Source organism: Platalea leucorodia (assembly GCF_965183815.1).
Source record: "Platalea leucorodia genome assembly, chromosome: 6".
Lineage (NCBI taxonomy): Eukaryota > Metazoa > Chordata > Aves > Pelecaniformes > Threskiornithidae > Platalea > Platalea leucorodia.
This window is the reverse complement of record NC_138828.1, coordinates 58988501-59015175: the sequence shown is the minus strand read 5'-3', so window position 1 is coordinate 59015175 and position 26675 is coordinate 58988501. Positions and strand designations below refer to the sequence as shown.

Sequence of the window (26675 nt, the reverse complement as noted above, 5' to 3'; positions counted from 1 at the left end):
AGTACAATAGTGTTTTGGACAGCAACACCTCTTGAAAAAAAAAAAACAAAAAACCAAAACCAAATGACATTCCTAGTTTCCTCCCTCTGTTGTAGCAACCTGTTCTTGGACAATTCTTCAACATCACAAAGCAGGGCCACTCACTCTTCTGTTAAAAAAAAAACCAACCCCCCACACATAAATTCTGGATATTAATTAGTAATCATATAAGATGGCAAGCTGGGTTTTTTTGAAACAAATAAATTTGTATTTTCACTTGATTTACTAGGTCTATTAAATATTTACATTATTGCTTTCCAGTTACTCCCTAGTATGTGTATTATATATTAAACACTCAGAAAATATTTTTTTTTAAATTATGATTTATTTCATATTTTTTCACTTTTACTACTTTCTCAATACAAATGTTTTTCTTTAAGCTGTAAGACTTTCAAAACACCATTATTGCAGTCATCTACTTATAAGCTTGATTTTTTATGTCATTATCAGCCATTAGGCAAATAAAAGGTAAGTCCTATAATCTAATTTTGTTAATGGAACGTAATGCAACTCTAGGCAATCTAAAAATAAGTAAATAACCCCTTGCCCCTCCAACAACCATAAACAGACTGTAATAAGGCTACCAGAAAATACATCTCAGAAAACCGTTAGAAGTGCAAAAAGTCCATAGAGTAAAGCACACGGGTATGCAATAAGAAGCTGCTGTCCTTCCATAGCCAATGCAGAGGTAAAAATTTTGGAGGCTGACAAACTGCACCATCCAATAATAAACAGAGCTAACAAAGTTCCCAGGATCCCCCTAGGAGAAAAAAACAAAAGAAATGACAGAATCCACTTGTTTGTTAGTAAATGTAGCATTAAATCTTATCAAACTCAAGTTCATGCCTGGCAACTTGTTATTGATAGGGTAACAGTCACTGGAAGAACCAAGGACTAACAAACCTGAGAAACAAATTAAAATAGAAACAGGAAACAAAAAGGTAATTTCTTCAGCATGGATAAAAGCAGCAACTTCATCAGTAGTACAGCTAAAAGGACAAGTGCATTTCCAAATAAATCTTTGGGGCTCCAGCAGATGCAGCAGCTGAAGTTTAATTTTAAAGTTAGCAAAGCTCCTATTACAGCCAAAATCATCTTGTAGAAGTTGTTAGGAACTAAAATGACACTACAGACATAATCTTCCATCAGGAATTTTTGTAACACATGGCACAGGTTTTAAGTGTGCCTTGGACTCTAAGGAGAGGCAATGAGGCTCTTAAAGAATTACACTGCAGCTGACCATGCAGAAAGGTGTTGACTGCCTCCCAGGAAAAAGCTCAACTGGTCTTTTAAAAAAAGGTGCACATTGAGTAGAAAGTAAAGAATGGGAAAAATGAGAAAAAATATTTTGCTCATCCTGGCACCTTTCCCTGCTCACTGGAAGAATGGTGGCTTTCCACACTGCCCCTTGTTGAAAGCCGAGCCCATCTGAAGTTACAGTCTGCCACCCCCTGAGGTGCAGGGTGGCCTGGAGAACTGATGAGTATGGGCCTATGGTCAAAAACCCACTGAAATATTCCTGCAGATTTCAGAGAGCTCACTATTAAACCTTGTAGGAACAAAATCTTGCCAATAAATAATGTTTCACATATGCTTTATTTGCACTCTGTATTTGCAGCCTCCTTCTGTAAAATGCATGAGATCATGCGCGTAATACGCCGCTGAAGTACATAATGAGATCGGCTGCATTACACGCTTTTGCTGTGTCAGTCTCAAGGACGTGGAGAATGAATGAACCTCTGCCACTTGCTAAAGGACTTTCTGGTGCCCACTTCTCCAAAGTATCAGCAAAACAGAACCAGAAGTGAGAAACAGACTACATATACTTAGTTCCATTTCTCAGAACTAATCTCCACTAATATTATTATTGCAATTAAACCATGATGAGTAAAGGTCTCCTTATTTAATTGACTTAGTTTATTTAATGCAATCACATCACATAAAATAGTTCATTTCTTGGCAGTCCAGTCTCCAGGATTGTTGTCAGCTCTTGGGACTTTGGGGGAGGAAGGAGAGAATTGATTTTAAGGTGACTCAGCACCTCATTGCAACTTCAACCCGTTAAAAATAAAACATTAAAGACTATGAGATTTAATATCCTCAGTTTAAGTGTTCACTTAAAGTGTTCACGGATGCTCACTTAAACAGCTAGGCAGAAACTCAGAGCTGGTAAGGATGGCTCTTTCAGCAGGTACTCATGCTGGCAGAGGGATGGATGTAAAAGGAACATACTGTGCGATGACAATTTTCAACTAGTATAATGACTCTTTATGGGGCTACCACAAGGTAGTACAATTTAGAGCTGTGGCTGTTCTGGCTTGCACTGAAGTCCAGGGGCCTCTCATGGTTTGTTCCAGGACTGGCAGTGAGCAGGATGGAAAGGTGACATAAGATCAGACTGGAGGCAAGACATACTTCTGTGCACTTATTAATTCAGTCCTTGATCTAACAGCATGTTACTGCCAAAAGGAATGGTTTAGCTTTAGCAGAGAGCTTTTGTCTAGCATGTCCACGAGGGCCAAATCCTCAAGCATGGGAGAGGGGCAAAAGGCAGATGTCATGCTCGCAGTGACCCAGAGGACTGGGGGTGTACTGGCATGAGATTGAGTTCAGGGGACAGACATGAGTGGACCCTCTCCACGCCTCTCTCTCACAACCTGCAGATGCGGTCACCAAATGGGTCCTTTGAATCGGCCGGGTCTAAGAATTCCTTTCTCCACTCTTACACTCATTTCCTTCACTGTTTAGTCAAGGAAATGGCTTGGCCACGCTGTTCAGGGATTTCATAGTAAAGAACTGTTGTTTTTTCCAGGAGAAAAGTCTGCTGAAGTTTCTCCCGAAAAGGAGACCTGATCAGCTTGGGCTCAGACAATTATATCAGCATAGATGGGCACAAACAAATTCCACGCGAGTTTGCATAAGAGAACTGGTTTTCTCTTTGGTACTATTCAGCACCCAAAACATTACATATTATGCCTTTTTCAGTTACAGTGAAAATTGAAAATTTTTGGATTAGTATGTATCTTTGCAATAGATGTGTGCATTATCTTACGTATATTTTCTGTGAAAACAGCGAAGTTAGGTCTTTACACTTTGAAACAGACAGAAATAACATTTTTACAAATACTAAAAAAAGTCATTAATGTATTGCTGTCTTTCCTTTGCCATTTTAAATAAGTTTTTAAAATAAAAATAATGAAATGTATGTTGGATTTTAAAGTTGCCACTTAATTTTAATAGCATGTTCATAATAGTTAACCTTGGTACTTGCTATATTCAAGCAGTTTCATATCGTGAGAAAGGACTGCAGAATCCTGTTGACAGGCACTTAACGTTATCAATTAATTTCAGAAATAATGGTTTAACTTTGTAAAGGCTATCACAGTACATTATTTACAGATTTTCAAAAGATGTGCTTTCTGTAAATTTGCAGCATTTTACAAATGTGTGGCGTGTGCTTGGGGATTCCTTGTACAGACAACAGTACCCTGCGCAGTTGTAACAGCTGGTTTGGAGTTCACCCCATCTGTCCTATGATTATGTATCTGCACCTTTTATTAAGGTGGATTATTAAGCAGGTTAATCAAAAAAATATGGGAAGTGTAGGAGAACAGAGAATAAACAGCTTCTTCAGTGTCACTACTGTTCAGCTCAGCAAGGACAGCTCAGAAACACTTTAATACATGGAATATGATCAGGTTAACCCATCAAAGCTCCACAGAAACACGCAACAAGGATTGTGCCAAAATCTTCATCCCACTATATAATTTCCTTAAAAGATAATATATACATATATAGAATTGCTGCTTTTCCAAAGAAAACAAACGGGGCACTTTCATATTCATCAGCTGCCAAGTCCCATATGTTACAGATTGGAGAGTTAAAAATGTGAGTGAACAACAAAGTCTAAGCAGGGGAACCATTATTAATAACATGTTAACGATGGATAAAAGTACTGCTCAAGGCCTTCAGGCAAGACCTGGAGCTTCCTTGTACTTCGCTGTACGTGAACAGGGAGGTAAACACAGTCTGTATCTCAAAAGGCTTACCAAATGAGGAAGGAGAGGATTGCATACAAATTTCCTATTCATAGGCATATTACTGAACACCCCCCTGACACGCACAGATACATAGGCCACCACACATTCGTTTTTTCAAAGTTTTCAGTTATTTTCAGCTTTGCAATTACACCACAACTATACCTCAGAGTATATGACTCTACTACATCTTAGACACTTGTTCTAATGCCCCAAGTCATTAAGGGCTGCTTGATTGTTTCATTCTGTCACACTGAAGTCGGTTTACAGAAGGAAAGGAAGTGTAAGGATGGGAGCCTGATACTATGAACAAAACCAGAACATGAGAACCACCTATATAAAACCAAGGTCCAGCAGTTGCTTTTAAAATTGATACCTGAGTTTGGCCACTGTTGGCTCTGCAAAATGAAAATCACACCTGAGGCTGCTGCAAAAATCAAAGGCACTCTCAGTCCAAGTGGGAAACAGCGGAATTAAGGACTCATATTAAAATGAATATATATCACCCCTCTCAAGAACGGTTCAGTTTTATCCATTTCCACCTACACACACAAACAAAATGGTATTTTTCTTCACAATTTTGGAAGCCAAAATTCACTACATAACCATTTACAAAATGTTTTGCGTAACACCAGCCTTCCGACTTACTGTCTTCCATATAATTCCTGTTGCCATAGACTGGTACTTACTGTAGCGAGAAGACGACTGCAGAAGAGGACAGGATCACCATGGGCAGCAGGCAATAGCCCAAGACACTTGCAACGCAGCCATGCGAGACTCCTGAGACGCTCATCAGGTTCAGTAGGGCATGCATAGTAAGGCACCCAATGGCGCTCATGCCATACACATAGCTGAAATGAACTTTTCCTGCCTGGAATAAATATGAGTAAGCATGAAGCATCAGAAGTGAGCAACTGATTGCAAAGTGGTGGGAGAAGACAGAAGGCAAGCACTAGGCTTGTTACTTTTTCTTGTTGACACTCTCTCTCTGCTTTGCCTACATCAGTTCAATTGTAAACCACAGCTGATACTTTTGGGTGACTTTTGCATCAAAAAATTCCAAGGTACAATTGTGAGAATGTGCTTGTCGCTAATTTAAAGCTATAAGGCTGAATTCTCAGTCTTGCTGTCATTGGGCTCTGAACAGGACACTAATTGACTGGGGAGACTTGGGAAGGTCTAACTGGTAACAAACTGAGAAGAAATTATGGAAAATACATTTTAGTGTCAGGAAAAATCTTTCCAATAGGTGTACATGGGGCTGTGGAAAAGTGTCCTAAGTAAAATGATGACCCCACTTACTTGATACGCTTCACATTTTATTACAAATCTCCAGCTTTAAGAAGGACTGCAAAAAATAAGTAAAATTTTGCTGAAAGTATGCTGGTTTTCAGGGTGAATGTGTCCATTCTTCCCCTTGACTACCATGAGAAAGACACATCTCTGTAGTTAGATCAATACAACATGTTCATTTCAACATAAACCTTAGTAGTAACTGTCAGTTTGTGTTCTTTTTTTGTTCCAAAGAATGAAAAATTCCCCAGGTGTTTTTTTCTTCCAGGTTTTATTCCTTTGTGTGAATTTAGTGCTTGTGAAAGGTACCAGCCTGACAGCCTGGAGCCCGATGTTTTCTAATTTATACACAAAGCTAGTACAACAGGCAACAGTGGCCACAGCACCACCGATTTCTTCATCTCCTGCCATCATTTTGAAGGATCACCTCCAGGCATGAAGGCATTATTCACTCCCAAAAATGAACACTCACAAAAGACTGTAAAATATTGTTTCTCTCTATTCAAGCTTCTAAGAAATGAAATACCGAATGTCAGCTATGCAATACTGTCATTTTCATATCTGTACGTCAGAAATAAACATTTGTACATCAGAAATAAACAGCAATTGGGATGAAGATGCTTTTGTTTGCTTTGTGTTGAAACTTTGTATCCTAAAGATAACATGCATTTGTGAAGGAGAACGCTCAAACCTGGGACTCAGCCCTTAACTCAGCATCATGGACTAAACTTCCCAGATGAAGGGCCACAGTGCATCACCTTCCTAACACATAAAAATATGTATATACATACTTAAAACACAGGTGTATTTGTGCATACACACATCTATATATTGCATACATTATATATTGCATATGATAAACCACATGAGAATCAAAACTAATAGAGGGTACCAGTTTCCTAGTAACTTTTTAGCTTATGGTTGGATTCTCTTGTGATGGATAAGGTGGAAATATTATTGAAGCTTTTTTCATGGTTTGCAATATTTACTAGTATCTCTTCCATGATGATTAGGGAGGATTGCGAAGATCTCCTACTTTACTCATCCATACATTTTAATAAAACCTGGGGGAAACCAACGATCTTTGAGGACCCTGCTTCTCTGCTTCCTGCATCCATTTGGTTGGAAACTGATCACTGGATGCCAGCGGTATTTGAGCTGGACAGATAAAAAGCAACACAGTGGAGAGAGCCTTATCTAGACATGACACAACCTGAAAGTCCTAATGTTGCAGATTCTGACAATTCACTAGCTCCAGTTGGAGAGCAGTGCATGCTTATGTGAAAGGCAGCCTCAGTTCATAAGACCTGCCTCTATATCAGCACCGTTATCTGGTTTTGGCTTTACCTGGCACATTGCTGAGCTCTTCTCTAATTCCAGTCCTCAAGGTTAGGTCAGGTACAGCCAGGTTGCCTATATCCTCAATACATCCTGAGTGTTGTACTTTTCCCCACCAGTGCATTCCACCATAAAGGAATACTCTGTTCCTGAACTACCAACATAAGAACTCTTCCTATTTAGGTACAGAGTACTTTGCTGGCATTTGCATACTACTGGTATAAAATAATGAGGAAAAACTGCTTCACCAAATAAAATCAATGATAGCTAGAGATAGTGTGGGAGAGCAATACTCACTCAGTTTATTACCAATTACAATTTCAGTTATTAAAGATTTGTAGTAAGTTTACCATCCACAACGGGTTGGGGCAGCCTTTACTATGGACCAACTGAAAAAAACTCTGTCGTCTCAAACAGATGCAACAACAACTACAAGCTTTTAGACTGTTTGTTTCAGTGTATTTAGTTATTCCACACAGCGCTATTTAGCAGCTTAGTTTAAGATTAAGAAATTACTGAGACAGAGATGAAGGAAGCACTAGCACTAGCAGCTAACTGAAGCCTCCACTTGGTGAAATGTTTGATTTGTGGTGCAGGAGAATGAGAGAGGAAAAAAAAAGCAGCGGAACATGCTGGTTCCGATTCTAGTCTTTCTTAACGTATGTAAATACATTGACTCACACACACGGGAATACTCCCAGTTCACAGTGATGTAAGCAAAACCAGAATCAGGCTTGATTAGTCTGGCAGGCTTTGATGAATGGAAAGAGCTAAATTTGTCCTGTGGAAGGAACAAGGTTAGGAGAAAGTCAGACTTTGTGTGCTTGTTTGCATCTGCCTAGAGTGGGTACTACTATCCTTAGTTTAAATGGATGGGGAAGTCTGATTTCATACGAATGACTGTGTAAAATGCAAAGCAGCTGAGACTCAGGCTTCTGCTAACTTTCGCACTGCCGTTGTTTTTCTATCTGCAATGGAGCTGCCCTGTTTTATACCGTATGAAGAAGATCAAGTCCTGCTGCCAGGCTAACAATCCTTTCCTCTTTTTCTCTGTGCTCTGAAAGAACTGCTACCGTTTGAAGAATACCTTTGCATATTTTTCCATAGTTAAAAAGCTGAAACTAAATAAAATTTATAAATTATTTTTGGAAACAAGCTCTCAACCAAATTATGTTCCTGGTGCTATTAGAAGAGAATTATTCAAGTACAGAAGGATATCATAGCTTACACAGCTGAAGAGCCACTTTAGTATTCAAATGCATGTGAGATAAAATGAGCAGCCTGATTTTATAAGATGGCCCATGGAAATCCCACAGACTTATTGCTGTGAAGTTGTGGCACAAAACCACTAGATTGTATGAGAGGAGTTCGGCTGACCTAAAAATGGAGCACTGAAAATAGTTGTTTTTCTAACGATACTTAAACCGCTTACTCTCCCAGAATAAATATAGCAATTAAAGTACTTTACTGCAATAATAGTAGTTTAATATTCATTAAGATTGTTGGCTATTCAGGGAGCAAAATCAACAGCAATCATTTTTTTTTTAATTCTTTCTTTCTTTTATCTTTCCTTCCATTTTCCTGAGTATAATCAATTCAACAGTTTCTTCTTTTTTTATTCCCCTCATACCTTTATTTCTCTAGGTGGAAAACAGTCTGTCTTCTCTAGCTTCCCACCTTCTTTTCCCTTTATTCCCTTTCCTCCCCACCTTCTTTTCCTCTTATACCCTTTCCTTCTGCTGCTTCCACCCTTTTAAAGGATTTTTATTTTTATAGGGACATAAATAATAATAATACTTGGCATTTATATTGCAGTTTGCACATTCAAGGTACTGCACTGACATTACAAATTGAGTAAGAACTTGCAAGAGTCTTCGGATTCAGCACTATTTATCACAGAGGAACTGGAGAATTAGAGCCCCGTTTCTCTCACCTCAGTTGCTAGAGCAGTAAAGCCCTTCCTAGAATGGTCCCACCTTATCCTTGTCTGATAAATTGCTGCCAACAATCAGAGCTGTACTTCAGCAGCACTGGAGAGCCCCTGTTGTCAGTGATAAATAGATGAATTTAGGAGTAGTGTAGAATCCCTGTTCAACTTTCCTCCTGTAGGAAAGCTATATTCATAAAGAGGAAAGAGGTTAAACACAGGCCACCATATTTTGTTTAGCAGATGACATAGAAAAAGAATATAAACTAAGAAAGCACTAACAAAATTTATAGGAAGGTATTGCAAATTGGAGGCAGGAGGGAAGAGGCTGTTTCCACTTCCCTTTTCAAATTATTTTAGTTACATAAAGACAGTTTTTTGATATCTTTGTACTCCCCAAAGTAACACTGAGAGAAGATAATTTCAAAATAGTAGCAAGGGCTGCTTTGCTAGGCCTTTTTATTCCCTCCTTTGAAGCCTCCTTGTTAGGTCCTTACCTAGTGCACACTGCCATGCTTCAGGTGTTCACAGCCTCTGCAGGATACACGCTGCACAGATCTGTCCTTTGTTCATATTAAATCCCACCCCAAAAAATGGTGTGGTCTCTTATTTCCACTAGAATTAATACATCACTTCACCTGTATTACACCTATATTACATTTAAACTTTATGCAGGTACTTTCAAAGCAAGGAGACTTTTAGATATATAATCTCAGAACAAACAGCAGCAAATGATTCATTTTATGCCAGTGCTACATCTTCTGCAACTTCACATCCATTATCACCTAGGCATTAACTTGTTAGAAAAGAAATCTCTCAAGATATCTGCCACATCCTACCAGCAGCAATGTTGCTCCAAGGGCCAAACAGAAAACCATGGGTCCGGTGAGGTCTGTCTCATTCATGATGCTGCCATCTGCAGGCTTCATTGGATTTAGAACTGTTAATGTTTTTTGCCATATATGCTCAAAATTGATCCCAAGTTCTGCAATGAGAAATTCTGGGATTGTTAATTGCTCACAAGAAAACAACACTTTTACAGAAACACATTAGCTACTGCAAAACCCCAAAGAAGCAAACAAATTAATTGGTTTAATGCAGATAATATTGTAGGATGATGTATTCTGTAGTAGGAAGGTGCTATCCCTGCTATATACCTAGTATATTTGAGAGTCAGATCTGATTCTAAATTGGAATATTAATTTATTAAACCCAATTTTAGGCAGTGAACCAAAAAATGCCCTCAGCATTTTTGAGTTAATATTTGTTTTTCCTATATTTAAACCCCATATATCTAATGCCACACTAACTTAGATGTTGAAAAATATGCTAATTAACAGTAACTGCAGAATTCAAGATACTCTAGGACACTGAGGACAGAGATATATGCTTTAATGCTGGCAAATCTGACAAGAGATGTGTCTTAAGCCTGAACTGCCAGATGCACTTAAAAATGATATTCTTTCGTTCAAGGCAAGCTAATAATACTTTGTGCCGTGCTTTATAAGCTTTTTTTGCATTTAAAAAGTAATTACTGAGGACCCCTAGAAACAGAACAAAATTCTTCCCCATTAAAGTCAATGGGAATTCTGCCATTAACTTTACTGGGGCGAAGATTTCTGTTGTAACTTCTGCAGAAACACTTCAGCTTGCAAGAGTAATCATCTTCCCTGAGACGCTCCAGCAAGGGAAAAGTTAGGTTCAGAGCTGGTAGCCAGAATGACTGAGACTGACAATGCATTAGATCTGTTTGGAAAGCTGAGTCTTTACCTTATTCCATCGATCCATCACCTTGAGCTGAGCCAAAACATTATATGAAGTTGTTCTGGATTAAAATGTGTGTCTTTTTGGTCAGAATTATTTGGTACACAGACATGAACATCTCTGAAGCCCTGATCAGAAGCAGTTTTATTTCAACATCTTTTTCACAGGGTGGGCTGCCTGTGGACTTAAACGCTTGGAGGTATGAGAGGTAAAGATCTAGCAGTTATCTACATCAAATAGAGTGATCTTGCTGTTTTTAAGGCAGTAGGAGTATCTTTTAAGCAGTGAAAAATCCACTTGCCTTCCAGTATGCAAAAGCAGGATGAATATGCTCTTTTTATGTTATGCTGAAATAATCACAAACAAATTCTTCGATTTTTTTTTAATGTAGCACAAGTATTTTGTAAACTACAAAATCAGCCACTAGCATTAGGATGGTTCAATCATCATAAAGAATGATATTGTTCATGTAGTTAAATGATCAACTGATTGAAGCCAAAAGCAGGTTTCTCAATTTGTTTCCCACTGAAACAAGCTATTTAGCCTCTTCAAACTATTAAATTTATTACTAGATAGGCAAAAAGGATTATTATCAGTATTTATTAATGACAGATGTTCCAATATGTATGCAGGATAAACACAGAATGGAAAAAAATATTTGGAAATCTGACTGCAAAACCTATTGTTATGCTGTCATCTAGCGGTAGTAAAGTATATGCTATACATGCCACAAGGCTGAATGAATCCAAGGTGAATTCAAATAAGAAAATGTAGATTTGGGGGCCAGGGGCTGTTGGCTGAAGCTCGCACAGCCAGGCTTGGCAGCTCTGCTGCAGTTTCTCTAGTGACTGCCACTTGCCGGCAAAGAAAAGTATAGGCAACCCCAGGAACTATGCACATCGTCCATGGTTTTATTTTTACCTTCTAGCAAAGGAGGTTCCTCGCCAAATCCATCAGCGTAACTAAGATGAGAGAGAGTGTCGGGACTGTACGTTGGCTGCAAAATCTGACCTGTGTAACTCTGAGAGGACAGAAACATTTCCGACGGGACAAAAGCACTGGCTGGAGTTTGCTCTCCTGTCTGGCTCCTGGGACAAGAAGCAAATCACAGCAAAACAAGTAACTGCAATGAGCAACTTCACAACAGCTTAGAGCTGCTCACCATATACCATGGTTTAAATTTTCACCTATTTTCAATTTGGGGAACCTGGAAATTTTCTGGGCATAGTAGCTGCCATGCACAGTGAAGGCCGAGCTGCTGACCATGGCATTGCTTCCCTTCACTCCAACCCTCTCTGAAACCAGGCAGGGCCCCTTGCCAGCCTGCCAGCACATTGCAGCCCATCGCACTCACTTCTGCGCCCATCCAGCTCGCAATGGCACAACGCGGGCCCTCACACGGGGAGTGAGGGGAAAGGGAATTTAGGAGCTGTGAGGGTGCCCACAAGCAGCCTGGTGACATTCCTTAAATATGTCCATACTGCTAATAACATGAAGCTCAATTGCTCCAATTAGGTAAACAGCCTGTAACATCTGTACGTATAAAAGTAGCATGAAACCCAATCCTTTGTAAAGAAAGGTTCAATTATAAGTAATTCTGCCTTGGGGAAAGTCTAAATGATCTCTGGAAGCTCTTTCCTGCTCCTGCAAGCCCCAAAGCCAGCCGGATCCACCAGCTGCTGAACAGGGAACCTGCAGCAACACCCAGCCTCCTACCACAGTCATATCGAAATCTCCTTATGGGGAAACTCTCAGAACTTCTTTCCCTCAGTGTCTCTCTTCCATGGGCAGAAGTTACCAATAGGTTTAAAAAAAAAAAAAAAAAAAAAAAAAAAAGAAATAATAAGTTTCTTCCTGTCTTTCTATGGCTATGGCTTGTATTTCTCCACTAAACTTCCACTGTATTGATTATGCAATCCTTTTTTTGGCAATTGCATGCTCGTTTTTGTCATTAATTTCATTTGGGCTTCAAGATATATCGTCATTTTACTTCTTTTTTTTTTTTTTTTTTTTTGTAGCATACTTACTTTCTGCTTCCACAGAGGTTTTCCTTAGACCCATAACTGTTGTAAGCTTCTTCCTGGTCATCTATGGTATAATTGGACTGGTAAAAGTCGAACTGAAACTGCTCAAAATTTGACATTCTGGTTGAAAAAATGATTGCAAATATCAATGAAATAGCCTTTGGAACAAGCCAATATCTATGCATTTAACTGTTCTAAACTGAAATGAAAATGGTAAACCTCAAAAGCCACACACTCAAGAGAATCTTTCTGTAGAAACTCATGATAATTTGGAAGTGACAAGAATGGACTCTTTACTTTCTTCTGTTATAACAAGAGAAACTAATCTTCTGCTACAATTAATTACTGTATATTAATTTACAAGCCGTATACAAGACTTCCTGTCATTTTAGTGTTACCAAAAATGTAAGTAATTTTGCAAGAAGATAAAGATCAAGTAAACTATTGTTTTAAACAATTCATTTTCCTACTTTGGAAAAAAATTGTGGCCATGAGTGAATGTTTACAAGTTAATGGTTTTAAGAAGTATTTTGGGTTTCAAAAACAATTACTATTTTCAGCTATTTGTTTTGCAATGTTATATATGACTATCATAAAACAATAGAAAAATGCAAGTATATTCACAGAATTTGTGATATATGTTTAAGAACACTGCAGCTGGCATATTAGGAATACCAGATAAAGATTCTCACTGGTTAGCTACAGGACTTTGAAGAGGACAGCATACTGAATGACTGGAGAGTAACAAAAACACGTTAAAACACGTCTTTCATTCCTGCTGACTGATAGTTCAGCTCTGGAGCTGCGGACTGATTAGACTAAGAAAGGAACAACTTGTCTGTTTTCCCTTCCACATCGTGACTAGCTTAGGATGGGGTCGTTTCTGTTTCTGTAACTATTTGTATTTTGCACACACTGGGCCCATTTCACTTATCCTGTGTGTAGGCAGGACTGGTTGTCTGGGTCATATATAAGCAGCATAAGAAACGAAGCACATCTGTTCTGTAAAACATCATGTGCCTTTTGGCATTATAGAGTGTTTGAAATTGCAAAGATATTTTATTAATTCTTGGATTTGGTCTAGGTGCTTCTTATGTTATTAACACAGCTAATTATAAATCCACAGAACAGCTTCAAAATTGCCGGGTCTACCAAGACAAGTAATTCCATGCCTTGAGTAAGAGTATCCACAAGATTAAGGACCAACCCTGTTTCACCTCAGTGTTACCTTTATGCTAAGCCACAGCTGGCAAAGACGTTACACCTGCTCGGATCAGTGCATTGGTTCAGGGAGTCCCCAGACAACCAAACTGGAGGCTGGAGGGTGCCTCTGGGGACTGTCGGGTCCAACCCCCTGCCCAAAGCAGGGTCACTCACAGCAGGCTGCTCAGGGCCGTGTCCAACTGGGTTTTGAAAAGTCTGGCTCTGTCATCTTTACTCCTTCCCATCAGGTGGTTATAGTCATTGAGGAGATACCCCTGAGCTCCCTCTCCTGCCAGCTAAAGTTCTTCAGTAATTTAGGCAAAGGTTTGAGCAGGATTTGCCTGTAAATGCATAGATGTATGCATGTGTTTCACCACTTGGCTAGCATTTATGTAGTTAAACTCTTAAAATGCACAGAGAAGTTATATAACCTGACTGATAACCATAGCCATAGCCAATTTACTTAGATTTTCATGTAAGATATTAATCTCTCCTAATATTTCCCATTTTCTTCACTTTTGCCCTCTTTTCCAACTTTCCAAATGCCATTGGCAAAAATATGCTTTTCCTCTCACAGTTACTCTCACAGTTATCTCTATAATTATCAAGCACACACTGCTTATGGAAAAGATCTTTGCAAATCTTTTTGTAAGGTAAAAGTTATAAAGATCAGTATTTCATCAGGGACCTTGAAATGCTGCATATTAAAGTTTCTAAATTGTATTCCATAACCAGACTAATCTGTGGGGACCCAATTCCTTCATTTACCTAGAGCATTCAAAGTAGAAGTTATTCTTATATTATTTTCTTAACTGCTGACCAGTCGTGCAGGCTTTCCAAATCTAGAAGATAAATATTTTTTACATTGTAAATATGAATTAATACAAATTAATTGTACTAAGCTATTTACTGTGGTTTTATTTGGAATTGCACACCAGTTATGCATTTGTTCAACAAAGATTTTACATGGAATATGTTTTAAAAAACTTTAGTTGGTACCTCTACCCCAATAGTTCAATTCCAGTAAGTATTTAATGTTCTTTGCTGTCACTAGAAGGAATGAAATAATTACTTAACCAGGTATGCTCCAGTCTGTATAACAGAGTTCAGAAAAGATAAATTTGTTTTCCAAAAGAATTTGGAGTTAAGGTTACTTACTTTTTAAGATATTTGATGAGAACTCCAGTCTGTTGAATTCACATGTTGGAGAACACCTAAAATATCCTCTTGCTTCAACCGGGATGAGCTTAGTGCTATTTATAAGATTCTAAATTTGATCTTTGAACAGATGCATATGAAGGAAAAAACCCCCACAACCTGTCAATATGACAGCCAGCATTTAACAAGAGCTAACAACAATAAGCAGAAGAGGATAGGAATCTTCAAGGAAAGCAGAACAAAATGAACAAATGCTGTTCTATATATTTCAACCCAATAATCTAGATTGTAGTTTAGAACTTCTTTCTTAAGTAGGTATTTATAAAGGTCCTGGTGGAGCTCTCTTGAGCTGAGCTGTTAGATATTAAAAAGTTTTAACAACATGTAATAATACCTGTTAAATGAGTAGGGTAAATACATTTACTTGGGAGTACATTTCTAGCAGATATTTCTGCAGCATGGACTACAGGCCACATGCAGCCTTAGAGCCGTTCCTTGTGGCTGGGAGAGGGAGCTTTCAGTCGTGTGCCTCTTGGGGAGAACGTGATGCTCCCTGGGACCGCAACAGCACAGGGAGAGAAGGCGAAGGCACTGTGGGGCCAGGTCCATCCGCTGGTCCAAGGCCAGGGCCCCGTTCTCCAGGCACATCCCCCTGCCCCATCACTTCTCCAGGAGCTCTTGTCCAGCTGCAAAGTAGTCTCTTGCAGTGCAGCACCCACCAAACGAGGATCAGGGCAAGTCTCTACTTAAAAGACAGGGAACCCTGCTCTGTGCTTTGAGGGCCTTTATTGAATGTGCAGACATCAGATTCACAGTTAATTTTTTTCACGCAATGCTCAGAGTGATAGCCCTTTTGTTACCTGACCTGTTATAAATAAATCAGGAACCTCTGCTCCACAGTCCTGGCTGCTAGAAAACTTGTAGCACAGTATGGATTTTGAAATAGTGTTTAAACTTCAAAACCAGCTTTTCTATTTACAAATGCTTTGGTATCTGGTACTTAACCAGTCATAATAGGTGCTGCCTTTTTCACTTATTTATTGGATAGATTCCCAATGAGCGCTTGGGCTGGTTAATTTAAGGAACGGGACATTAAATGGGATGTATTACCAGGCCATTAATCTATGCCCCAGGTGCATATTAAATTCTGTGAGGTTGAAGGTCAAATGACTTCCATTTCATTAGGAGAATAATCATGACCTGATAGTACATGACCTACAATGCTATGAAAGAATTATAATATAGGTGCACTTTTAAATAAGAAAAAAAGAAGTATACCAAGTTTTCATTCAGTATATATGTCCGAAAAAGAGCGCAGAACTGAAGGATGGTGAGAAGTAGAAAAATATAACATCTGGTTTCGCTACTTAAGGGTAATCTAACTATGGTTTTTATTACAGTTATTGTTAAACCTTCCTCATGCTGTTAAAATTCTCTCCTGCCATTTCCAGAATAACAATTCATGTTGCTACAGCCACCAAGGTGAATTTCCGTTTCAGTTCTTAGCAAACTGCTAAATTCTATAATGTCTAATAATCTCAGTTTAGATAATATGGTTTGATCTTTTTTATACCAAATCAGTGGGGGGAATGATATAGGCTTAACTTCCGTCCTTCAGGAAGGTAGCTAAAAAAATTTTTTTAGGCATAGAGAAATCCTAATTTGGTAGGTTTATGCCAGTTTATTTTAGTTACAAAATTGGCTTGGTTACTTTTGCTATTTTCAATTAGAAAAAGCTGTATACATATATATATAAAATGCATACAAATATATATACATATATGCATACTGGCTGCCAGATAAGAACTGGGAATAATTATCAGACAAGGCACTTCAGAGAAGGAATTTAAATAGAAAAAAATACAATCACTAGTGATGGGGAATGGGTGAAGAATATTTTAATAGCTGATAAATGTATCACAGTTAGAAAAGAAAGCCACCTGAAAATTAAAAATAAAAAATAAGGAATGAAATAATTAAAATTGAAACAGATCTATATTTCTCTCCATATATAAAATTAAAATATAATATACTTTATTATACATATTGCACATGAATTATACATATATACTATGTTAATATCCCTGTGTATATAGGCATATAAATGGACATCTAAAATATAAAAATGGAAAATAATATTAGTTAGAAATGATGATGCAGACAATTGATTAAAAAATAAAAAGAAGATAAGATTAAGTAGTTGATAGCAAAGTGACCAACAGAAACAAGGACTGTCCAAGCGTATTAGAAGCAGACAGAATCACACCACTACTGACATTCTCCTCAGATGAAAAAGTAAAGAGATCAATAAAACAAAAAGACAGAAACATTTAATTAGAAATGTTCAAATCAACATTTTAAAATTCTGCATCTAAAAGTTTTAGAAGAACTGGTCAAAAGCTTTCTACACTGTTGAGTCGCAAAACAACAGGAAAGTTTGGGAAGATTAAAACTAAGTACATACGCCATTTTGTAAAAGGCTAAATGAGATGCTCTGAGTAATTATTGGCCCATTACCATGAGATTAATCCTAGCACATTATGGGCTCAAATAATAAATAACTGAATCAATGAATCCAATCAACATGGGCTTTTGGAAACTAGCTCATTTCAAACTAATTTATTTTCTAACAAGATTTGTAGTTGGGAAAGGTAACCACTGATGACCTACATTTATACAAGGCATTTTACCTGATTTTGCTTCAATATATATAGAACCATCACTGCTTAATTGGACAACCATTATACTGATTAAATAAGTGCTATCTGATGTGTCTCAAATGTAATTGTAAAACAGGGGAGGATTTCTAATGGTGCCTTACAGGACAGAAGCTTTATAAACCTTATCTAGCAGACACTTTGAAGCAAAATCTACCAACTGGAGCCAGTCACAGGATAATTTGACCAGAATCTGTTAGCACAAAACAGACAGCAAATAATAAAAAGATCCTTGAAGCTCTTAGTCAACAGCAAAATAAATCTCAGACAAGAAGATCTTGAAAATTTTCACAGTGACAGCAGCAGTTGACCACAAGAACAGTTTCCCAACACTGCTAGCAAGTTTCCTGTAATAGGACATCTGATGATCAGATGAGATATTATATTTTAGTTCAGGTAGGGAATTAATTCAGTAATGCTCCATAACCCTTGTTTATCCAAGACTACAAACTAGATAGCATAGGTTCTTTCTAGTCTTAAAGTCTACAAATAATAAATTACTTTACTCAGGGGCAGGCTTGAAAACTAAACAAACCACTCTGAGGTGAAAAAAATTATAGGGCTGAAAAGGATCAGAGAGGGGCTAGGAAAAACGGATGTGTCCCTGATCACAATAGCTATAGCAAATATTAATTGTTGAAGTTTGGTGTGGAAGGAGCACACAGTCAATATTTACTGGTACAAGTCAGTAGACTGAGCAAAGGCATGCCTGAGCTGAGCATTTCTTCAGGTACCTGATGTTCAGTCCATCATTGACACACCACATTAGAGAAGGCTGTTCACCCATGCATTAAAATAAGGAAAAAATAAATTGTTGCACCTCAAGGCTTTAGAACAGAGTGTAACCTCACTTTCTTTGACTGACAGGTACACAGGATGTTAATAATCTACGGAAAAAATCATTTGAATGAGGTCTAATCCCAAAAAATGAAAATGAGACTTGAAGCTGATGAGTATAAAAAAGATGAACAGAGTTGATGAAAAATGTGAGAATCTCTATAAGCAATTAAAAACTTTTTTCTAAACTAAACTGTTAGGGTTCCTTTTACCAACTTTTTCCATATTTCCTGAAAATGAAAATAGACAAAGCAGGAAAAAAAAGAAATATCATCAGTTTTTATAAGCTTACATTTTCATTTTCAGCTTTTTTGACAAAATGTGGTCATTAAAATATTTGTAATAAACCTTTTTAAAAAAAAAAAGATACCACAAGATTAAATAAGATAAAAAAGACTATAGAATTCTGTCTATAGAATAAGCTATATAACCCTATATTTATTACTGAAAGTTAACTGATGAGTGCGACAAATCCATTATAGCAATTCGTCAATTATTCTAAATTTTTTTTCAAATGTAAAAATTAATCACATTAAGGATTAATTCAGTAAGCCTTAAGCTTAATTACTTACATTTACAGGCCCCATTAATAATTTTATAAGTGGGACATTATTAAAATATGTTACTAAAGAAGAGAAGAAAATTTAATTGTAAAGAAATATACCATTTACTACTGCTATGAAATAATTTTTTACCAAATTAATTATTTACATTATATAAAGTGTCTACTAAATGAATTTTATGCATACAAGCCTCAGACACATCTACTGTAACACCCTAATTCTTTCCCATGCCGGGTCTTCATAGGTTGGGTAAGAGGCCAAAAAAAAAGTGAAATCCAAAGCTATCAGTGTTTTCCTTTTTTAGGCTGAACAAGTTTGTTAGACATGAACAAACAAGGGAGAAGTTATGGGTTTCTGCATGAATAGTTTTACTTATCAATACCCACTAGCAGTCAAAAACATGATTCCGCTGTTAGAAATTATCAGGAAAGGAGAAGACAATAAAACAGACATCATCATTATACCACTGTATAAATCTGTGATTCACTGACAGCTTGAATACTCTGAGCAGTTCTAGCTCCCCTACCTCAGAAAGTGTTTAGCAGAATGGTGATGTGCTGAGAGAAGGGCAGGGGACGTGTGTATGTAGTGGGCTCCAAGTGAAGAACAACCAGGTCAGCAAGGAGTCCTTGGTCTGGGAGAGCAACAATTAGTAGTGGTTTAGAAAATCATGAGTGGCAGGGACTGGTGGGTAGGGATAAACTGTTGATTCTTTCTTTTGAAAGAAGAAGAAAACCCACAAAGTGTTGGTATTAGGTTCAAAGCAAAGAGACAAAAGGTTCATGGGTGACAGACCTGTGGAACTCCTCACCAAAGGAAGTTATGTGTGTTGAATATTTATATGGATCTGAAACGAGTCCATGAAAGATAAATCCACCAAGAATTCTAAATGCATAGGAATGGTACACAGCTCAAGAAGTCCATAAACTAGTAATAGTAGAAGACTAGGAAAATATTCTGGGGAGGCATTCATATTCTTCCCCGTGCATTCAATCCCTGTCATTGCTGAAGAGACGACTTTCTGTTTTGACTTATATGGCCATTTATATTCTTTATGTTTGTGAAGGAGGAAAATAACCCAAAATAATATAGAGTCAAATCTAAGAAAAGGGCAGAAACACACTGTATGAGACCATAACATCCTTAATTCTATGTGGGAGGGGTTTGTTGACTTCCAACAGTTACCAAAACTACTGCTTTGTATGGCTTCAACTATACCTCTCCTTCCACACAGCTTTTTACTTCAGATTGGAGTCCTCGTTGTCATGTCTCTGTTCTAAGTTAGCTACCTTTCAGCTTCTGACTCATAATACATATCTTCTCCATGCAGCTTTTTTTTCTGCTGGAAGCAGCGGAAAAAAAATCTAGAATTGGGTTAACTGACCTGCTCAGATTAATGACTTCCAAAAAAGTGAAAGGAACTTTCCTTGATTTTTCCAGTTTCTCAACTTAAACTATCTCTTTCCTGTATAGCACTTCTGTACTAGGATTGCTGGGAAAAACCCCAAAGCTTCTGTGCTTCTTTGCCTTATGTACAAAATATCTTGAAGAGTTCAGTTTCTGTTCCTTGGAGACACTGCCTGGATATGGATATGCCAAAGAAGCATTACAAGTCTGCTTATGCTGTTGATGTTTCTTATGAGAGGAAAGATAATTTTGAGAGAAACCTTAGTTCTAGGGTACCAGAACTAACAGAGCCTGATTGACAATAGATTAATATCTTGTGGTTGAATTCTTTAATATCTAATACTGACCTAGTCAGAAACTGCAGTTAAAGCTTTTTTTTAATGGCTGAATCACACATAATAGCTTGTTCTCAGGTTGATCCTTTGGTGTCCAACAAGCCTGAGATATGTTTTACTCTGTTTCTCAGTGGAGGTATTAACAAGATTTCTTACCTCTTAGTAGTTGCCTATTCTCATCAAATGTGTAGAAACTTAATTAGCATTAAGAGCTCTGCCTTTCTGTTCAACATATTCAAAATTAGCCAACAGATTCAAAAGTTGTGGAGAATGCCAAAACAGGTAGACAAGCAGCATGGTGCAGCAGTCTTTTATCTATAGGAAATAAAGAATTTTATGTAATAGAAAGACAGTAACATCTTACTTTTATTTTTATTTTTTGCTGTATCCTTTCTGTTGTGTCAGTCTAGTGCAGTTTCTTTCAAATCGTCTTCTTGTGGAGAGATCAAAATATAGAGGCATGTAAAGTACAATATGTATTTACACTCCAGGAGGGCTTAATGTGAAATAAAAATAAATCATGATAAAGAAAACTTGTTTCTTGAGGTATACTTCTTTGAAGTGTAGTTACGTAATTATATTGGCTTATCCTTGCATTAAATTAATATCACATAATCTCCAGGAATACTGAAACAATCGTTAACATATAGAAGATACAATCATTTTTTACTGTTTTGTAGGGTGTTTTCTCAATAGATTGTGAAGTGTTTTATGCAGAAAGTCAGTATTGTTGCTGTTATACAATTGAAGAGAGAGTTTAGGCAACCTTTTTAAACTCATTCTGCCAGCAATATAGCCGGGAATGGAATTTTACACTTCTGAGACATAGGACAGAATTTTTTCTACTGTTCATAGAAATGCTGGTTCTGTGGCAAGCCTTATATAAGACTACGGACAAGCTTTAAAATAAAATATAACATTATTTAAACAAACACAATGAAGATATTCAACATTTGAGAAGTGTGTTGCATAATACCTACTTTTCACAGAGCTCTTAGATGAAGAACAAAACTGCAACACTGCATCCCGTGTAATCATGATTATTCTGAAATTGGACGGGGAACAGGAGAGGTGGTAACATTTCAGCAAAAAAGTTTCTTCTGTGTGGAGGTCACAAAGCTCCTAAGGACAAACTGTAATTATTTCTTTAGAATAAGTGCACACAGGCTCTGTAATCTATAAAGGTTTCAAAAGAGCAGCTACAGCATTTTGTGTCAATAATCTATGGATCACAAGTTGCCTAAAGGGAATGTTAACTCCAGAAAGTGAGTTTTACATTTTGGAAAAACACATAGATGAATTTGGCATCCTTAAAGGGCTTCTCAGGCAAAATTTCAGCTTCCTTTCTGTGTCCAGAGTAATTACGTACAGAGGAGCATAGCCAGGCTTGGAGCCAGATAAGAGCAGAGAAAAGGTGTTGGTGATTTGTAAAACATGCAATAGACCTCTGGAGATATATGCTGCTTTGCTCGTATTATTTTACATATACAGGCGTCGCATAGGACAGAAAATGTTAAACTAAGAGAAAAACATATGGTAAAAGTCTTTGTTGGTTGTCATTATTTTGCTCCCACAGGAGGAGAGGAAAGGGAAGAGGAAATAAATCCAAATCTTGGAAATAAACCTAAATCACCAGAGAAAGCCTTTACTAACAATTAATCTGGGCCTCCTAATGAATTTCTATTTAGCTGAGTACATCCTGACCTCGCCAAAAGTCAGACAGATGCCACATGCATCCTGCAAGTTACTATCAGGAAGAAAGAGGGTAGCGGCACAGGGTCTATTCCCTTCTGCAGCAAAATCTGCCATCGCAAACGAGCCCTTCCTGGGCCCAGCCCAATTTGAAATGGAAAAAGATATACGAGCCACATTTGTCCAGAAGCAAATTCCACACACTGACACAACACTGGATGCCAAAATGGAGTGACAGGGATCTGTGAATTCAGGATTCATCCCAGCCGAGGTCATCCAGGGTACAAGCTTGTCGTGACACACAGCATACACTCAGTCATAATCCAAGCAACGGATTAGTGCCATAGCCCACACTGTAATTAAAGACCTTATATAAAGACCTTGTTGCTTATAAATTTGTAAAATCTTAAGTATTTGGGCTTAGACTCTCCATGCCTTTTATTTTCAAGGTGAAGAAAATTCAGTGAAAAAAATGCTTGCTGTTTTCTGGGAATCACTTTAGAGAAAAAAAGATACAGTTTATGAAAGAAAAAGTATTTGATCAATTATGAAAACGAATGAGCAGAATTAATTCAAATCATATTTGTAAAGAGAATCTCACTCCCAATGCTTTCAAACTTTTCAGACTTCATAGTTAACATTTGCTTAGCCCAGGTTTTGTGTGTTGTTACTCTATATCACAGTAGCCATTATAAGAGTTGGATATAGAAACAAGATAAAATTTATTTGCTAAAAGCCAACAGCAGACATTCGTCAAATATGAAGCCAAGGTATTTTTTTCATCTGAACATAGAAAAGATCCATGGCAGAATAAATAAATAACAAATAAACACTACAACTATAGGTGTACAAATAACAGAGCCAAAATTCTAACAGGTGAATTGCTTTTGGAAGCACTAAAATCCTCACTGTTCACTATTACCTTTATTTTAGCATTAAGCTATGGAGAAAAAAAAAATTAAAACAGTTTTGCTAGGATAACTAAGAAAGGAAAAAATGTAAAAGTTTTATGGCAAGGTTTACTAGAGTGCTCACTGTATATCAGTTTATTCCTTTTAAAAAACCTTTCTGAAAGACAAAAAAGAAAAGCCTGTCATGAATTGTATTATTAAGCAGTTCTTATTTATTGCTACAGATTGAAGAAGTACCCAGAAATATATCATGGAATTTTCAGAGGCATTCATTTATCTGGCTGGACAAGTCTTACAACATAGATATTGCTAGCTCATGGGAAACATATACAGACCAAAAAATTAAGCACAATGGTACAGAAGGGATGTATCCTTCTGTTGTCATTGAAAAGAAAAAGTAGGGATACAACTGTCATTGACAAGATACTGTGTTTTAAAAATCAAATCCTCAAAGCTGTCCTTTTGGAACACCTTTAATACTTATGGCTAATATGAGCAATCCTTTCTCTTCTGCTCAGAAACATTTTCTTTATTTGCAACTCTTCTTAGGCAATAACCATCAAAAAGATTTTAATTGTCCCTTCTCCACAGCTGGATGGGTCTAGCTTTCTAATACAGACACCTTAATGAGATCAAAAAGCAATTAAAATTGGGATTAAAGGCCTTGGTCTGATCTACGTCTGGAGGGAATTGAATAGAAATAGCAAGGAACATGGATTTTGTTTCTCCAGATATGGTTCATATGCCCTGCTGAATTACTGTTGTCATCCTCAGGACTGTCCCATATATTGGGACCTCATGTTTAAACAACTATAAAGTGCTAAATCATCTTTTTTGCTTCCAGAAAATAAGAAGTTAAGAAGAGATGGTGAGACATTAGAGTTAAAGGATGCAACAAATGGCAAGAAAAATGATGAAAGGAATGGGGGCTAGGATTATTCTCGCTGGAGAGAAGGCAAAGGGGGACATGACCAAGGGGAATGCACTCGAGGCTTTGTCCAAGCCTGCATGCTCCCAATAAATAGTACCTCCTGCTACTGCTGCTGAAGGAAAGATACCGGGCTGGGCAAACCATTCATCTCACCCAATAAGGTGTTTCTTATGTTCTTACTGCCTTCAGCTACTGTGGTAAGTTACCTTAAAGTATACATTTAATCAATGGAAAGATAGGGGTGAGTTAGGCCTATCGAGTTATGTAAGGTTTTGTTCTATTAGATGTATGTGGAAATTAAAGTGAGGCCATTTTTTGTGGATAATGAAATTAGCTATATAAATCCATATATATGTCCTCTTTGATTTTCTTGACTTTAAGAAACGCTAGAGTTCCCATCAGTCTCCAGCTTCCTGCTACCACTGCATGCTGTATTTACAAAGTATGCATTAGGCTGCAAGATTTGACAGATGCTTTTTTGAGAGAAAAAGCTAGCAGCTCCCTGTTCACTAAAGTGTTGAGAGGTTGTGAGGGCGGCCGAGCTGGCGGGAAGGCAATGATAAAACTTAAGATTTGCACTACAGAAACCCATCAGATGTGTTCTGCATGGGCAACTGTATTGCCAAGTGCACAGACCATGCAATCACAGGCTGGCTAGCTTTTCCTTTTCTAGAAGAATCTAAACTCATTCTTTTACCATTTTGGCAAAGTCATTTTCTAAACTTCTTAGTATTATTGTTCCTGTCCTCTGGAGTTCCTACATTTGGTCAGAAACCTTTTGAAGCTGTGCTGCTCCAAACTGAACATTACTTTGAAAAAATGTTATTTCTTTGCTAGGCCTGTCATGGGAAAGTAATGAGTCCTTGAGACATCCATATTGAGGGAAGCAGAACAACTGCAGTATTGCATTTCTACAATATTCCCCGTTAACGCAATTGTGACTCTGACTGTTATTTTATAACTACCAAATACGGAGGAAGGATTCATCTCAGATAGCAGTTGGGCAGCAGAATGGAATGGATCCAACCATAGAAGACAAAAGACCTTGGGGTGGGGAGAAACGGGGAGGTGACAATATGCCACAGCATGCCACACTACACGTGGCATGCAGAGATTTTGTTCCTACAGCACACAGTCAAGGAATCCCTGAAATGGGGACAGATAGTAGACGTGCATCTTGGAAGGAAGCCTAATGATAGAGCAGCTGCAGCAGACAGTGACTGACTTATTTACAGCAACACGAAAGGAAATACCTATTTCCCTGGGGAGCTTAGTAACACAGGATTTGCTCAGACTTCAGATGCGAATCAGGCCAAAGGGCCAATGCCTTAGAGAAACTGAAAAGACACCAAACGCTTGATAGGCTGAAGTAGCTCACAAATCGTCTTTTGAAGGTGGAGATGGACCAGGAGCGCTTCACAGGATGGCTGTCAATATTAACTATAAATATACAGGCTCATGGAAACCGGGGAAGCAAGTTCCCCACCTGCCTTCAAACCTGAACTTGGGAATTGCTGATTTTGACAATGTAGCTGTAGCTTCCTGTAAGAAGCTGGGATTGTCAAAAACCCTGCTGAAATTGAAAGTGAGTTGCATCCTTTGATTTCCCCTCCGTATTCAACAGGCCAAGCAGCCTGTGAAAAGATAGCTGACTTGATAGAATTTTCTCCATGAATTCATCCCATCTGTTTTTTAAATTTTTTTATGGACATTACAAATTGAATAACACTAATGCTTTTCTGGGTACCATAGTGAGTGATTATCAGGTTGTCCTCTGCTTCCATTTAGGTCTGTCCTTCTCTAATGAGACCTGTCTGTCTTCCACGACATCTCAAAGACAAAAAATAATGCAAATGAACTATCTCCTCTGTAGACTCTCACCCTTCATAACCTAATTCTTTTAGTGCCATGGAAAAGGTGCCTTAGGAATTGGTAAAAGAGACTGATCAATGCATCCCTTAGCAGACCTCTGGCATCCTGAAAATGCATCTCCAGGCCTTGCATATTACAGACAGAGCATACAGCATAATATGGTTTAGCAGCAATGTTTAGTCTCACTAAAGCAGAGGTAATTAAAATCACCACATGTATAGAGGCACTTGCAGTTTTATATCAAAGGCAAGCTTGGGAAAAAAACCCAGGTTTAGTACAAAATAAGACAAAAAATGTGGAATTTATTATCACTTTGATGTTGCAGGTTCTGTACTGTTCAAAACATCTCTAACTAGTAGGTACTCATTCTCACGTACTGCTGGTAGCTGAAAAGTATTGCTGCTTCAGTGACTTATCCACTCTTTGCCTGACTGAGCTAATATTTTAAAATAAAACTATTTATTTAATTGATCTTTCCATACATACAGCATTGATTTTTTAAAAATAATTTGCGCTCTCTTTTTTGCTGCTTTCTATTAACAATTGAACCACCTGTTTTCCAGACAACTATTGTGATGATATAGATGTAAAATAACATGGTGGTTTCATACAAAGAACTGAGTTTTG

At 37.7% G+C, this 26675-nt stretch overlaps 1 protein-coding gene across 1 annotated transcript; it reads right to left on the bottom strand.

Moving 5' to 3' along the window:
* Positions 1-388: 388 nt before the first annotated feature.
* Positions 389-12541, bottom strand: YIPF7 (Yip1 domain family member 7; the record flags this gene model as incomplete). Its single annotated transcript, XM_082316489.1, has 5 exons — positions 389-799; positions 4766-4947; positions 9474-9619; positions 11320-11486; positions 12426-12541. 5 exons carry the CDS (start codon positions 12539-12541, stop codon positions 637-639), a joined length of 774 nt encoding a protein of 257 aa, XP_082172615.1. The 3' UTR covers positions 389-636.
* Between the last annotated feature and the right edge of the window lie 14134 nt (positions 12542-26675).